This window comes from Capricornis sumatraensis, chromosome 16, assembly GCF_032405125.1.
Source record: "Capricornis sumatraensis isolate serow.1 chromosome 16, serow.2, whole genome shotgun sequence".
In the NCBI taxonomy this organism is placed as follows: Eukaryota; Metazoa; Chordata; class Mammalia; order Artiodactyla; family Bovidae; genus Capricornis; species Capricornis sumatraensis.
The window spans coordinates 19975857-19991864 of NC_091084.1; the positions used below are offsets into that span (position 1 = coordinate 19975857).

At 40.0% G+C, this 16008-nt stretch overlaps 1 protein-coding gene across 1 annotated transcript in view; it reads right to left on the reverse strand.

The window, feature by feature from the left end:
* Window positions 1–2201: 2201 nt before the first annotated feature.
* Window positions 2202–16008, reverse strand: part of C16H11orf65 (chromosome 16 C11orf65 homolog) — a 72603-nt gene continuing 58796 nt past the window's right edge. The window contains exons 7-8 of the mRNA XM_068988516.1: window positions 6386–6441; window positions 2202–2353 (exon numbers count right to left, since the gene is read on the reverse strand). Coding sequence (XP_068844617.1) covers window positions 2202–2353; window positions 6386–6441 — 208 coding nt within the window. The remainder of the gene's footprint in view (window positions 2354–6385; window positions 6442–16008) is intronic.

A 16008-nucleotide genomic window follows, 5' to 3' on the forward strand; every position in this document is an offset into this window, starting at 1 on the left:
ACATAAAGATGGCCAATAGGCACATGAAAAGATGCTCAACATCACTAATTATTAGAGAAATGTAAATCAAAACTGCAATGAAGTATCACTTCACATTGCTCAGAATGACCAACAAAAATTTACAAATAATAAATGTTGGAGAGGGTGTGGAGAAAAGGCAACCCTCATACATTGATAGGAATGTAAACTGTATTATGGAGAACAGCGTGGAGAGTCCTTAAAAAACTAAATATAGAACTACCAATGCCACTCCTGGGCATACATCTGGAGAAAAACATGGCCCCAAAAGATACATGCACCCCAATTTTCACTGCAGCACTGTTTCCAATAGCCAAGACATGAGAGCAACCTAAATGTCCATCAATAGAAGAAATTGTGGTACATATATACAATGGAATACAAGCCATAGAAAAGAATGAGATAATGCCATTTGCAGCAATATGGATGGACCTAGAGACTGTCATACTGAGTGTCATAAGTCAGAAAGAGAAAGACAAATACTATATATCACTTATATGTAGAACTTAAAATGACATGAATGAAATTATCCACAAAACAAATAGACTCATTTAGAAAATGAAAAGTTATTTGTTTACCAAAGGGGAAGGGAGGAAGGATAAATTAGGAATTTTGGATTAACAGATACACACTACTATATATAAAATACACAACGACCTACTGTATAGCACAAGGAACTATATTCAGTATCTTGTAATAAAGTATAATGGAAAAGAATCTGAACAAATATTGATATATATCTGAATCACTTTGACATATACCTGAAACCCTGTAAAGCAAGTATACATCAATAAATAAATAGATAACTAAACCTATATTTATTATTTGCCCTAGCAATTCCACTCCCCATTATTTCAGTAATGATCCAAAACTAGAAACAACCAAATGTCCATCAATCTTGTGACTGGATAAAGAAATTGTAATATAGCCATGTAATGGAACAATAGTCAAAAAAGAAAGAAACTACTGAAATATGCAGCAACAAGATTGAATTTCAAAAGCATAATCCTAAAGAAGCAAGACCAACAATGACTACATATAGTATGATTCCATTTATGTAACAGTTTAGAGAAGGCAGTATGGTAGTGACTGAAAAATCAGTCATTTCCCGCAGCATGGCATGGGGTGGTGGATTGACTGCAAAGATGTACATTTTAGGGGTGATAAAAATGGATTATATCTTGATTGTGGAGAAAATTGCATAACTTTATACATTTGTCAAAATTCAAACAATACTCAAAAGGGGTAAAAGTATATGTAAATTATATGAATAAATTTGTTTTTCTTAAATATACATTGGGGTTTCCTGGGTAGCTCAGCTGACAAAGAATCACCTGCAATGCAGGAGATCCAAGTTTGATTCCTAGGACAGGAAGTTCCCCTGGAGAAGGGATAGGTTACCCACTCCACTATTCTTGGGCTTCCTTGGTGGCTCAGACAGTAAAAATCTGCCTACAATGCAGGAGACCTGAGCTCGTTCCCTGGGTTGGAAAGATCCTCTGGAGGAGGGCATGGCAACCCACTCTAGTATTCTTGCCTGGAGAATCCCATGGACAGAGGAGCCTGGCGGGCTGCAGTCCATGAGGTTGCAAAGAGTCGGACACACCTGAGTGACTAAGCATAGCCATTTCCTTCTCCTTCCCCTGGAGAAGGAAATGGCTATGCTTAGTCACTTCTTCCTGACTCAGGCATCAAACCTGGGTTTCCTGCATTGCAGGCAGATTCTTTACCATCTGAGCCACCAGGGAAGCTGGCTTTTGCATTCTAATAAAAGGAGAACTTGCTACACTGCCCTTTTTCCTTTTTTAATGAAGAAAGGGCTCTGCTTGATAGAAATGCACAAATAATGAATGCTTTAAATAAAGAAGAAAAACAGTCTGACTGAGGGGGTTTTTTTGCACCTAAATATAATATTTTTATTTAAGTGTAATTGTTAGACTACAGTTTCTCAATTTCTCAGAATAACAGGATTAATTTCTACATTTTCCATGACTATTGTATTCAGTCTGGTGTTCTATTTCTGTTTAATATTCCTTACTTAGTTGGGTTAGATTCTGTGTCAAGAATATAGAATTCATTCCAGCCAGAATAAACTATCTCTTGACTGTAACTGATGGAATCAGAGCTGAAGGATTATAGCTCAGAAAGAAAATTATAGTTTATAACTATATATTTTTATATAATTATATTCTATAAGTGGAATCAGGCTTTAGTCTAGTAAAATGGGGCTTTTCATAAATAGTTTCAAATGAAGGATCTTTTTGTGTTTTGTTTTCCTCTTCCAACATATCTTCATAGTCATATATTTTTTCTTGTGCTTGCTCAAACCTAAAACCTAGAGAAGAATGACAAACATTTAGAAAGATGCCAGACGTAACAGGATATAGCTCATTCAATATGCTACTGTGTGCCAGGTAAGGTGTATTCCACATTCCTTCTCACCACTCTTAGAGCAGATAACTTTGTATCCTGTTTAACCATAAATGTCCCATATTTCTGAGATCATTCTACATTTCATGACCATGTTTCATTGTCCATCTTTAAAAGTTTCTGTAGGATCTGTGTTTGAGGCTTGATCTACTACTAAATAGCTCTATAATTTTTTTTTTTTTGCTAGCTCTATAATTTGAAGCAAGTTACTTAACCTCTGTCTCAATGTCCTCATCTATAAGATAGGAATAATAATAGCACATGCCTCAGCTTATCTTTGTGAGAACTAAGTGTGATGGTGAATGTAAGGCATTTAGTTAGTACTCCACAATCAACCATTAGCTAACAATTCTTTATTCACAAAGAAAAACCTTTTCTGAGATGCTCAACATCACTCATTATCAGAGAAATGCAATTCAAAACCACAGTGAGGTACCATTTCACGCCAGTCAGAAAGGCTGTGATCCAAAAGTCTACACGCAATAAATGCTGGAGAGGGTGTGGAGAAAAGGGAACCAACCCTCTTATACTGTTGGTGGGAATGCAAACTAGTATAGCCACTATGGAGAACAGTGTGGCGATTCCTTAAAACACTGGAAATAGAACTGCCTTATGACCAAGCAATCCCACTACTGGGCATACACACCGAGGAAACCTGAATTGAAAGAGACACGTGTACCCCAATGTTCATCACAGCACTGTTTATAATAGGCAGGACATGGAAGCAACCTAGATGTCCATTAGCAGACGCATGGATAAGAAAGCTGTGGTACATATACACAACTGAGTATTACTCAGCCATTAAAAAGAATACATTTGAATCAGTTCAAATGAGGTGGATGAAACTGGAGCCTATTATACAGAGTGAAGTAAGCCAGAAAGAAAAACACCAATACAGTATACTAATACATATATATGGAATTTAGAAAGATGGTAACGATCACCCTGTATGCGAGACAGCAAAAGAGACACAGATATATCCTCTGAACACTCTTTTGGACTCTGTGGGAGAGGGAGAGGGTGGGATGATTTGGGAGAATGGCATTGAAACATGTATAATATCATATATGAAATGAATCGCCAGTCTAGGTTCAATGCATGATACAGGATGCTTGGGGCTGGTGCACTGGGATGACCCAGAGGGATGGGATGGGGAGGGAGGTGGGAGGGGGGTTCAGGATGGGGAACACATGTACATCCATGGTGGATTCATGTTGATGTATGGCAAAACCAATACAATATTGTAAAGTAGTTAGCCTCCAATTAAAATAAATAAATCTTAAAAATAAAATAAAATTAGTGCTTTTAAAAGGAAAAATAAAAATATAAAAAATTGGAGTATAGATGATTTTAAAAAAAAGAAAAACCTTTTCTGTCCCTAGAGCTAAAGTTTTCAAATTCTGAATTTTGATTTCCTCTTGCTTCTTGCAGAAGTGGCACATGTTCTCTCCCCTTTTTACTGCCAGCATCTGCAATGTATTAGCTGCCTTCTGTTATGATGCAGACGTCCATTACTTAAAACAGCTTTCCCATGCTATTATGCTCCTTCCAATTAGTGTTCTATCTTTTCTTATTTTCCCACAACAATCTTTGAGCCCAGTAAATAATATTCTCTGCTTCCATTTTGTCCTTGTCATTCCTTTATATTCTTTTATTTGCCATTGAGACTCTACTGTGTTCTACACACTGGGAATTCAGTAGCAAACAAAACAGATAACTTGCCTTCAAGTAAAGATAGTTGCCTACACCTGTTCTACAGAAGGCCATCAACTGCATGAAACCCCTGAAGTGGAAGCCACAAAGTGTGCTTGAGGACCAGGCAAGATTGCAGTGATGCTGAGTTGTTGTGAACGAGGAGGAGAGAGTGGACATGATAAGGATGAAAAGCTAAACCAGAGCCGGAGTGCCATGATAAAGTTAGCGTTTTATTGCAAGTGCACTGGAAAACTAAATGGCAGCAGAGGTAGTCATCACTAAGAGTATGGTGTCCGCAGGTTCAGACATTTGGTGTATATGTGCTTGGCTGAGGAGCCAATGGGGCGAAGCTACCATCTGTGGGATTATAACTGAACGCCTCTAAGTCAGAATCCCGCCCAGCCAGAACGATATGGCAGCGCTGCGGGAGCCTCGGTTGGCCTCGGATGGCCGGTCCCACGCCGTCCCTGCGGCGGCCGTTGCCCGCGTCCCTTGGGGCGCGCCCCGCCACGCCTCGGGACCGGGTCCGGTGTGGAGAGCCCTTCTTCCCGGACAAGGGGCGCGGCGGGAAAGGCGGCCGCCCCCTCGCCCGTCACGCACTGCACGTTGTGGGGAACCTGGTGCTAAACCATTGGTAGACGACCTGCTTCTAGGTCAGGATTTCCTACGTAGCAGAGCAGCTCCCTCGCTGCGATCTATTGAAAGTCAGCCCTCGACACAAGGGTTTGTGAAAAACAGAGGAAAAAAAAAAATTTATTTTTTAAATTTTTTTAAAAAGAATGATTTTCCTTAAAAAAATTTTTTTAAATAATAAAGAAAAAAATTAAAAAAAAAAAAAAAGAGTATGGTGTCTAGAGAGTATGGTTTCTAGAGCTGCCCAGTCTCAGTTCAAATCCTGGCCCTCACAGGGACTGTGTGACCTTGAGCAAGTAACTTGGCATCTCTTTAAAATGTGGATAATAGAACCTGTCTCATTGGGTTGTTCTGAAGATCAAATGAATCAATTTTATAAAGCACTTTAAGACAGTACTTCAACATGGTAGTTGCTAAAGAAAAGTTCGTTAAATGTTTTAATTACGCTGGTTTAAACTTGTAGATCACTAGCTGTTGCGTGGGGAATGGACTGGAGGAGAATAAGTTTGGAGATGTCACAGAAGACCCCAGAAAATGATGGCAACTTGGACTGTGGTGGGGCCAGTGAGTTGGAAATAAGTAGATAGGTTAAGGGCTTCCCTAGTGGCTAAGTGGTAAAGAATCCTCCTGCAATGCAGGAGACTTGGGATAGATCCCCGGGTCAGGAAGATCCCCTGGAGAAGGCAATGGCAACCCACTCCAGTATTCTTGCCTGGGAAATCCCATGGACGGAGGAACCTGGCAGGCTACAGTCCATGGGTCACAAGAGCTGGACACAACCTAGCAACTACACCACCACCACCACAGAGTGCCTACTATGCACGAGGCACTATAATAAGCTCTTTACATGTGTTATCTCATGACCTCACAGTAATCCATGAGTTAAGTGCTACTGTTATTTTCATTTTATAGATGAGGAAACTAAGCTAGTAACTTGCCCGAGATTATACAGCCAGTAAACAATAGAGCAAAAAATCAAAACCAGGAAGTCATGAATCAACATTCCACAATTAAAGCCTCTTTGTTTTACTGCCAATCACAGGTGACAGAGGGACAGAACTCATGCACTCAAATTATATAAAAACTATAACTAGGCTTTGGCTATGTTAGAATTATTGATACTTCTGGAATAGCATTCATTTTGCCATGTCAAATTTGCTCATTAAAAATTATTACTGAAACATGAGATATGGAACATGTTTAAAAGAGGATTTTTTTAATTAAATTTAATTTAAAAGAAACATTTTTTAATTAAAAAGAAACATTTTATCCAACTCTAAATAAAATATAAAATTTCCTTTATTTCCAAATAACAAGTATATATATAAAGGCAAAAATGACTTGGTAAATTTATTTATCTGTATAGTGTGTGGAATGCAGAAATGTTTGTTAGGTACCTCGAAATGTGTACATGTGTGGAATGTATTGTTTTGATTTATAAGAATTTCCCACTGGAGAAGAAAATGCCAACCCACTCCAGTAGTCTTGCCTGAGAAATCCCATGGACAGAGGAGCCTGATAGGCATGTGGTCACAAAAATTTGTACTTGACAGACCAACAAAGCACATGCACACACACAATTTCCCATTATTGCTAAAAAATCACCTACTTTTGAAGTTAGCTGAAGAGTTGCTTGTAGCAATTTCCTTCCAGTTGGCAATGTACCTAAGCACATTATATAGGCATTCATTAAATTAAGTCAACTTATTAGTAAATAATAAAGTGATTCATTAGTACATATTCGAACTACTTCTAAAATTCTACTTTCTCTATGAAATCATAGATTAATGATGATAAATTCACTAGTCCAAATGCTTAATTTCTTGACTTCCCACCTCAAAGTAGCTCTCATGCACCTGAGGCAACCCCTAGGACAAGGAGTTGTAAGAGGTATGAAAATGGTGCCCACCATCTACCATATTGGTGCCCTTTGGCCTCCCTCAAGCACACATCTCCTCATTTTATACTATTCCATTCCTGCTAGATCATGTCCTCAGTTGAGTGACAGCTAAGATGTTAGTTAACTTCTAAATTAAAAATATGAAGGGAAAATTTTTTAAAGTCATGGGAAAACTTCAACAACAAAACTTTATCCTTGGTTCTGGATTGCCAGACCTACTGTCTCTGACATGTAAATTTAAATCATTTGGTTTATGGTCTTCTTAGAGCAATGGTGCTGTCTTTGCTGTGTCCAGTAAACACAAGTTCATATTCAAGCAGGGTATGTACAGCTGCCACCTGAGTTCCTTAAACAGAGACTGACATATGGAGACCAGAGTAGCCTGAGAAGAGGTGGACAGGGAAGGACAAGTATGGTGAGCTGAGGGGAAAGCTGCAAGGGCCAGGTTTCCTGTGACTTATTCCATCTCATATTAGGCTCTGTATCCCCCTTTCCCAAACATCCTTTCTTACGACTGTACCCAACAAATCAGGTAAGAAGTTGATTACAGCAGGTGCTAAAAAGAAGTTGATTGAGAAAGGAGGAGGAGGATTAAAATTGTCATGTAATTCAGAAAAGGCTGATTTTCACTTGAATTACTTTCACTCTTGTTAATTTTGTATTCCTGAATTTTTTGTTATGTGAAGGTATAAATTATGCAACAGTGTTTAATTGTAATTAAGTACTGTGTCTAAGGGCTTCCAGGTGGTACTAGTGGTAAAGAACCCACCTGCCAATGCAGGAGATGAAAGAGACTCGGGTTCGATCTCTGGGTTGGGAAGATCCCCTGGAGGAGGGCATGGCAACCCACTCCAGCATTCTTGCCTGGAGTATCCCAGGGACAGAGGAGCCTTGTGGGCTACAGTCCACGGGGTCACAAGAGTCAGGCATGACTAAAGTGACTCAGCACACATGCAGTGTGTCTAATGTCATCCTCTTTTTGTTACTACTGCCTCTCTTTACTCCAAGAATTCTATGGTGGCAAGTGGAATACTCTGGGTCACTTAAATGAAAAGATGCAAGATAATAGCAGGTGGTATAAACCCCTTCCAGGATCTTCAGCAGTATGTGAACTGAGAACTTCCAGATATACAAATTGGATTTAGAAAAAGCAGAGGAACCAGAGATCAAATTGCAAACATTCATTGGATTATAGAAAAAGCAAGGAAATTCCAGAAAAACAACTGCTTCATCGACTACGCTAAAGCCTTTGTCTGTGTGGATCACAGCAAACTGTGGGAAATTCTTAAAGAGATGAGAATACTAGACCACTTTACTTGTCTTCTGAGAAACCTCTATGCAGGTCAAAAAGCAATATTTAGAACCTGACAGAACAACAGACTGGTTCAAAATTGGGAAAGGAGTACATATATCAAGGCTGTATATTGTCACTCTGCTTATGCAGTGTACATCATGCAAAATGCCAGGCTGGATGACTCACAGGCTGGAATCAAGATTGCCAGGAGAAATATAAGAAACCTCAGATATGTAGATGATACCACCTAATGGTAGAAAGTGAAGAGGAACTGAAGAGCGTCTTGATGAGGGTGAAAGAGGACAGTGAATAAGTTGCCTTAAAACTTCAGATTCAAAAACTAAAATTATAGCATCCTTCATAGCAAATAGATGGGGAAAAGTGGAAACAGTGACAGACTTTATTTTCTTGGGCTCCAAAATCACTGCAGATGGTGACTGCAGCCATGAAATTAAAAGATGCTTGCTTTTTGGAAGAAAATCCATGACAAACCTATAACAGCATATTAAAAAGCAGAGGCATCACTTTGCTAATAAAAGTCTGTATTGTCAAAGCTATGGTTTTTTCCAATAGTCATATACCAATGTGAGAGTTGGACCGTAAAGAATGCTGAGTGCCAAAGAATTGATGCCTTCAAACTGTGGAGAAGACTCTTGAGAGTCATTTGGACTGCAAGGAGATCAAGTCAGTCAATCCTAAAGGAAATCAATCCTGAATACTCATTGGAAGGACTGACCCTGAACCTGAAACTCTAATACTCTGGCCACCTGAAGCAAACAGCCAACTCATTGGAAAAGACTCTGATGCTGGGAAAGACTGAGGGCAGAAGGAGAAGAGGGTGACAGAGGATGAGATGGCTGGATGGCATCACCAAATCAATGGGAAAGAGTCTGAGCAGACTCTGGGAGATGGTGAAGGACAGGAAAGCCTGGTATGCTGCAGTCCGTGGGGTCGCAGAGTCAGACACGACTTAGCGACTGAACAGCAACAACAGGATCTCTAAGTTGATGGTTCAGTCTGGCTTAACCTTAAATTTAGGCAGAATTTGTGCTGACTGTGGCTCAGATCATGAACTCCTTATTGCCAAATTCAGACTTAAATTGAAGAAAGTAGGGAAAACCACTAGACCATTCAGGTATGACCTAAATTAAATCCCTTATGATTATACAGTGGAAGTGAGAAATAGATTTAAGGGACTAGATCTGATAAACAGAAGGGCTGATGAACTATGGACTGAGGTTTGTGACATTGTACAGGAGACAGGGATCAAGACCATCCCCATGGAAAACAAATGCAAAAAAGCAAAATGGCTGTCTGGGGAGGCCTTACAAATAGATGTGAAAAGAAGAAAAGCGAAAAGCAAAGGTGAAAAGGAAAGATATAAGCATCTGAATGCAAAGTTCCAAAGAATAGCAACAAGAGATAAGAAAGCCTTCCTCAGTGATCAGTGCAAAGAAATAGAGGAAAACAACAGAATAGGGAAGACTAGAGATCTCTTCAAGAAAATTAGAGATACCAAGGGAACATTTCATGCAAAGATGGGCTCGATAAAGGACAGAAATGGTATAGACCTAACAGAAGCAGAAGATATTAAGAAGAGGTGGCAAGAATACACAGAACTGTACAAACAAGGTCTTCATGACCCAGATAATCACGATGGTGTGATCACTCACCTAGAGCCAGACATCCTGGAATGTGAAGTCAAGTGGGCCTTAGAAAGCATCACCAAACAAAGCTAGCGGAGATGATGAAATTCCAGTTGAGCTATTTCAAATACTGAAAAATGATGCTGTGAAAGTGCTGCACTCAATATGCCAGCAAATTTGGAAAACTCAGCAGTGGCCACAGGACTGGAAAATGTCAGTTTTCATTGCAATCCCAAAGAAAGGCAATGCCAAAGAATGCTCAAACTACCACACAATTGCACTCATCTCACATGCTAGTAAAGTAATGCTCAAAATTCTCCAAGCCAGGCTATAGCAATACATGACCTGTGAACTTCCAGATGTTCAAGATGGTTTTAGAAAAGGCAGAGGAACCAGAGATCAAATTGCCAACATACGCTGGATCATGGAAAAAGCAAGAGAGTTCCAGAAAAACATCTATTTCTGCTTCATTGACTATGCCAAAGCCTTTGACTATGTGGATCACAATAAACTGTGGAAAATTCTTCCAAAGATGGGAATACCAGACCACCTGACCTACCTCTTGAGAAACCTATATGCAGGTCAGGAAGCAACAGTTAGAACTGGACATGGAACAACAGACCGGTTCCAAATAGGAAAAGGAGTACGTCAAGGCTGTATATTGTCACCCTGCTTATTTAACTTCTATGCAGAGTACATCATGAGAAATGCTGGACTGGAAGAAGCACAAGCTGGAATCAAGATTGCCAGGAGAAGTATCAATAACCTCAGATATGCAGATGACACCACCCTTATGGCAGAAAGTGAAGAGGAACTCAAAAGCCTCTTGATGAAAGTGAAAGAGGAGAGCGAAAAAGTTGACTTAAAGCTCAACATTCAGAAAATGAATATCATGGCGTCTAGCCCCATCACTTCATGGGAAATAGATGGGGAAACAGTGGAAACAGTGTCAGACTTTATTTTGGGGGGCTCCAAAATCACTGCAGATGGTGACTGCAGCCATGAAATTAATAGATGCTTACTCCTTGGGAGAAAAGTTGTGACCAACCTAGATAGCATATTGAAAAGCAGAGACATTACTTTGCCAAAAAAGGGCCGTCTAGTCAAGGCTATGGTTTTTCCAGTGGTCATGGATGGATGTTAGAGTTGGACTATGAAGAAAGCTGAGTGCCAAAAAATTGATGCTTTTGAACTGTGATGTTGGAGAAGACTCTTGAGAGTCCCTTGGACTGCAAGGAGATCCAACCAGTCCATTCTAATGGAGATCAGCCCTGGGCGTTCTTTGGAAGGAATGATGCTAAAGCTGAAACTCCAGTACTTTGGACATCTCATTAGAAGAGTGACTCATTGGAAAAGACTTTGATGCTGGGAGGGATTGGGGGCAGGAGGAGAAGGGGACAACAGAGGATGAGATGGCTGGATGGCATCACTGACTCGATGGATGTGCGTTTGAGTGAACTCCGGGAGTTGGTGATGGACAGGGAGGCCTGGCGTGCTGTGATTCATGGAGTCGCAAAGAGTCAGACACGACTGAGCGACTGAACTAAACTGAACTGAACTTGTGCTTTCAGTGGCTTCTCAGGAGCACTATGAAAAGGGGGTATCCTTCACCATACTTCCTTAGATTTGTATACTGAAAGATCTTTATTTCACCTCAGGGAGCTAAGATAAGGACCTTTGATTAACTGTATGCTAAACCCTGGCAGTGTGGGGCACAAACATATGATATATTTAAGGGTGATTACTGACCCTGCTTTTCCTGAGATCAAGATATTAATTTATTCAATTGTTTAAAAAGAACTCATAATGAATATGACAGTAGTAACCAATAAGAAATAAAATCTTTACAAATAGAAGCAACAGCTTGATTGTATCACTTTCATGCTGTTTATATCATAAAGTTGATCTCTCTTTCTAATAAATTTTTGGAATTTTTTAAAGATATTAGCAAAGTAAAGTGTATGTGGAATCTATCACAGAATTTAACATCTTAATGGCCTGGGGAAAGTCCCTAGCCAGAGAGGTAATATAACCACTTGTCTTAGAAGTCAAAGGGGCAGGTTCAGACATAGATATTACCCATTGAGAGCTCTCGCTAAATAGAACATCAGAAAATTATTTAAGATAGCCTAGCTGCTGATGACTTAATGTGTTATGTTAAACTTCACTTGCAGTTTGAAAACTATGAAGATTCTAGAAGAGAAACATCTATCTCAATAGAAAATATGCTCCTGAAAACCAGCGGGATGAATGCCATCAGAAGCAAGTGGCCACTGTGTGATATTGTAGGTAACTCAATAACAGCAGAGCAGGCATTGCTTTTTATTCTAAGTGCCAGCAGCAATGTGCCTCTGGATTATACAGAATTTACGAGGGTACTCATCAGTGTCCTTGAGCCCAAGAGTGAAGTTGGCTTTTCCGTTCTTCAAATTATAATAGTATTTCACTCAATCACTCTTCTTGCCCTGTTCGTCTGGATATGTACACGTTTTCTTTCCAGGAGAGATCCATCTGCTGTTAACAAGGGGCTAGCATAAAAGCCTTTGGGAAGAAACTGGTTTGTGTCGCTCAGAATCAGTGTTCAACACATTTATGTCATTCTAATGGTCCAACTATCAAAAACTGTCTATAGATTTTGAAAGATTCTCTCCAAGGAATTCAGTTTAGCTCAGTTCAGTCACTCAGTTGTGTCCAACTCTTTGCGAACCATGAAGCACGGCACACCAGGCCTCCCTGTCCATCACCAACTCCCGGAGTTCACTCAGACTCATGTCCATCGAGTCAGTGATGACATCCAGCCATCTCATCCTCTGTCGTCCCCTTCTCCTCCTGCCCCCAATCCCTCCCAGCATCAAAGTCTTTTCCAATGAGTCAACTCTTCACATGAGGTGGCCAAAGTACTGGAGTTTCAGCTTTAGCATCATTCCTTCCAAAGAACACCCAGGGCTGATCTCCTTCAGAATGGACTGGTTGGATCTCCTTGCAGTCCAAGGGACTCTCAAGAGTCTCCTCCAACACCACAGTTCAAAAGCATCAATTCTTTGGCACTCAGCTTTCTTCATAGTCCAATTCTCACATCCATACATGACCACTGGAAAAACAATAGCCTTGACTAGACGGCCCTTTTTTGGCAAAGTAATGTCTCTGCTTTTCAATATGCTATCTAGGTTGGTCATAACTTTTCTTCCAAGGAGTAAGCATCTTTTAATTTCATGTTTGCAGTCACCATTTCCAAGCAATTAGTGGCTACTAATTCAGAGAAAGTATCAATCTTTGAAATTCTCTTCAAATAAGGTATTATCAAGCCAGTTACAAATATCTAGAGAACTACAAAGATCTAAGAGGAAAGTGCACTGTGGAGATCATGAATATGCTAGGAAGAAGGTATTTATTTATACCTAATGTCTGCTCTTGGCTAGCGGAAAGTCTTTGCAAATTTTTATTTTACTTGAGATAATCAGTAAGTTGTGGTCTGTGATAGTAGTAATCATTGTCATGTCCAACTCTTTGCAACCCCATGGACTGAAGCTCAACAGGCTCCTTTGTCCAGGGAGTTCTCCAGGCAAGAATACTGGAGTGGGTAGCCATTTCCTCCTCCAGGGGTCTTCCCGACCCAGGGATTGAACCCAGGTCTCCTGCATTGCAGGCAGTTTCTTGACCATCTGAGCCACCAGGGAAGCCCCTGTGGTCTGTAATACTACTGAAATATTCCCAAATAATCATGCTGGATTCCATTTGAAATTTCTGTTGTCCAGAGCTCATTAGAAAAACTTGCTTTCTAACAGTTCCAAGTTGGTCCCAAATTATGCTCAAGTCATAGAATGAACTGATAGAAGTATATAATTTGGAAACATGAGTAATCTAGACTTTTTTTAATGGAAAATTTGAGTAGTGCCACCATATCAAAACTAGATGTAATTGTGTTCCTCCATATACAGTACATGGTACCAGAAAACCACTTCACATCTTCCTGGTTTGGTCTGTTTTTATTCTTTTCTCCACAATGGGAAGCCATTAGGAAACTTCTTCACCTACCAGTGAAGGGTGTTAAAGGATGATAGTGGGGAAAGTCTTGTGTAGCCTGAGATGTCTATTTCTTTCCTTTGAACTCAATTGTTTTATTCTTTTTTTTTCAAACTTTAAACTTTTTATTTTATATTGGGATATAGCTGATTATCAATGTTGTGGTAGTGGTAGTTTCAGGTGAACAATGTAGGGACTCAGCCATACATATACATGTATCCATTCTTTTCAGTATAGGATAGTGGGTATGGATTATTTGTAATATTTCACTGAAGCTTGCTGGCTCTTTGCTGAATTAGTCAATTGTATAAGGGAAAAGCAGAACAGGATTTCAAAAGTTTACCTGAGAGAATTCTCTATCATGCCGTTATAAACTCAATCAAAATGGACCTCTCCTACCTCTCTCTCTATCTTCTTAGGAAAGCAGAAAGTACAGCATCACATCTCATTCTTTGGATGTCATTTCTTGTATCATTATTACTGCTTGAATTTATTCAGTGCTCCAGAAACCACAAATGTGCTGTCTGTAAGTAATCTCAGTACTATGTCTGGATGAGATAATGGGGTTATTGACTCATAAAACCTTTGTACTATTTATTAAAAAGTACTTTAGCACATCTGTTATGGATAATTAGCTCTTTATTCCTTCTCATGTTTTCTTTTTATTTTTCAAAGTATCTTTCCCATAATTATCATTTTTTCTGTGTTTACATGTGTGTTAGTTGCTCAGTTGTGTCCAACTCTTTGAGACTCCATGGTCTGTAGTCTAGGGCAAGAATATTGTAGTGGGTTGCCATTTCCTTCTTGTATATTATTCTTATTTTAGTCATTCTTCCCCTTTTTTCTTCTTTCCTCTTTGCTTTTCTCACTGTTTTCTTTTCTGCTTCCTCTGACCTCTTTTTTTCTGGTTTATTGTTCAATAGTGTGAGTGCATGCTCAGTTGCTCAATCTTTGCAACCCCATGGAGAGTAGTCTGGCAGGGTCCTTTGTCCATGGGATTGATTCTCCAGGCAAGAATACTGGATTGGGTATCCATTTCCTCCTCCCTCCAGACCCAGGGATAGAACTGGTGTCTCCTGCATCTTCTGCATTGGCAGGTGGATTCTTTACCACTGACCACGAGGGAATTCCCTGTTCAATGGCAGTCAACCTAATTTTTCCTATTTCATGCTTTTATCTCCCTCTTCCGAATTTCTTCCTTTGTCTTACATTTCTTTACTTACACTATCTTTATTTTTTCTGATTCTTCACCCATGCAGTATTCACATCATTATTGTAGCTGAGCAAATATTGAATATTTTTAAAGCTTTATGAGATATAATTCACATACCATAAAATGTGCCCATTTAAAGTGTACGATTCAACGGCTTTTAGTGTATCTCCAAGCCCTCAGTTCAGTTCACTTCAGTCGCTCAGTCGTGTCCGACTCTTTGTGCCCCCATGAATCGCAGCATGCCAGGCCTCCCCGTCCATCACCAACTCCTGGAGTTCACTCAGACTCACATCCATCGAGTCAGTGATGCCATCCAGCCATCTCATCCTCTGTTGTCCCCTTCTCCTCCTGCCCCCAATCCCTCCCAGCATCAGACACTTTTCCAATGAGTCAACTCTTCGAATGAGATGTCCAAAGTATTGGAGTTTCAGCTTTAGCATCATTCCTTCCAAAGAACACCCAGGGCTGATCTCCTTCAGAATGGACTGGTTGGATCTCCTTGCAGTCTATGGGACTCTCAAGAGCCTTCTCCAACACCACAGTTCAAAAGCATCAATCCTTCAGCACTCAGCTTTCTTCACAGTCCAACTCTCACATCCATACATGACCACAGGAAAAACCATAGCCTTGACTAGACAGACCTTAGTCGGCAAAGTAATGTCTCTGGTTTTCAATATGCTATCAAGGTTGGTCATAACTTTTCTTCCAAGGAGTAAGCATCTTTTAATTTCATGGCTGCAGTCACCATCTGCAGTGATTTTGGAGCCCCCCAAAATAAAGTCTGACACTGTTTCCACTGTTTCCCCATCTATTTCCCATGAAGTGATGAGACCAGGTGCCATGATCTTCGTTTTCTGAATGTTGAGCTTTAAGTCAACTTTTTCGCTCTCTTCTTTCACTTTTATCAAGAGACTTTTTAGTTCCTCTTCACTTTCTGCCATAAGGGTGGTGTCATCTGCATATCTGAGGTTATTGATACTTCTCCCAGCAATCTTGATTCCAGCTTGTGCTTCTTCCAGCCCAGCATTTCTCATGATGTACTCTGCATATAAGTTAAATAAGCAGGGTGACAATATACAGCCTTGACATACTCCTTTTCCTATTTGGAACTGGTCTGTTGTTCCATGTCCAGTTCTAACTGTTGCTTCCTGACCTG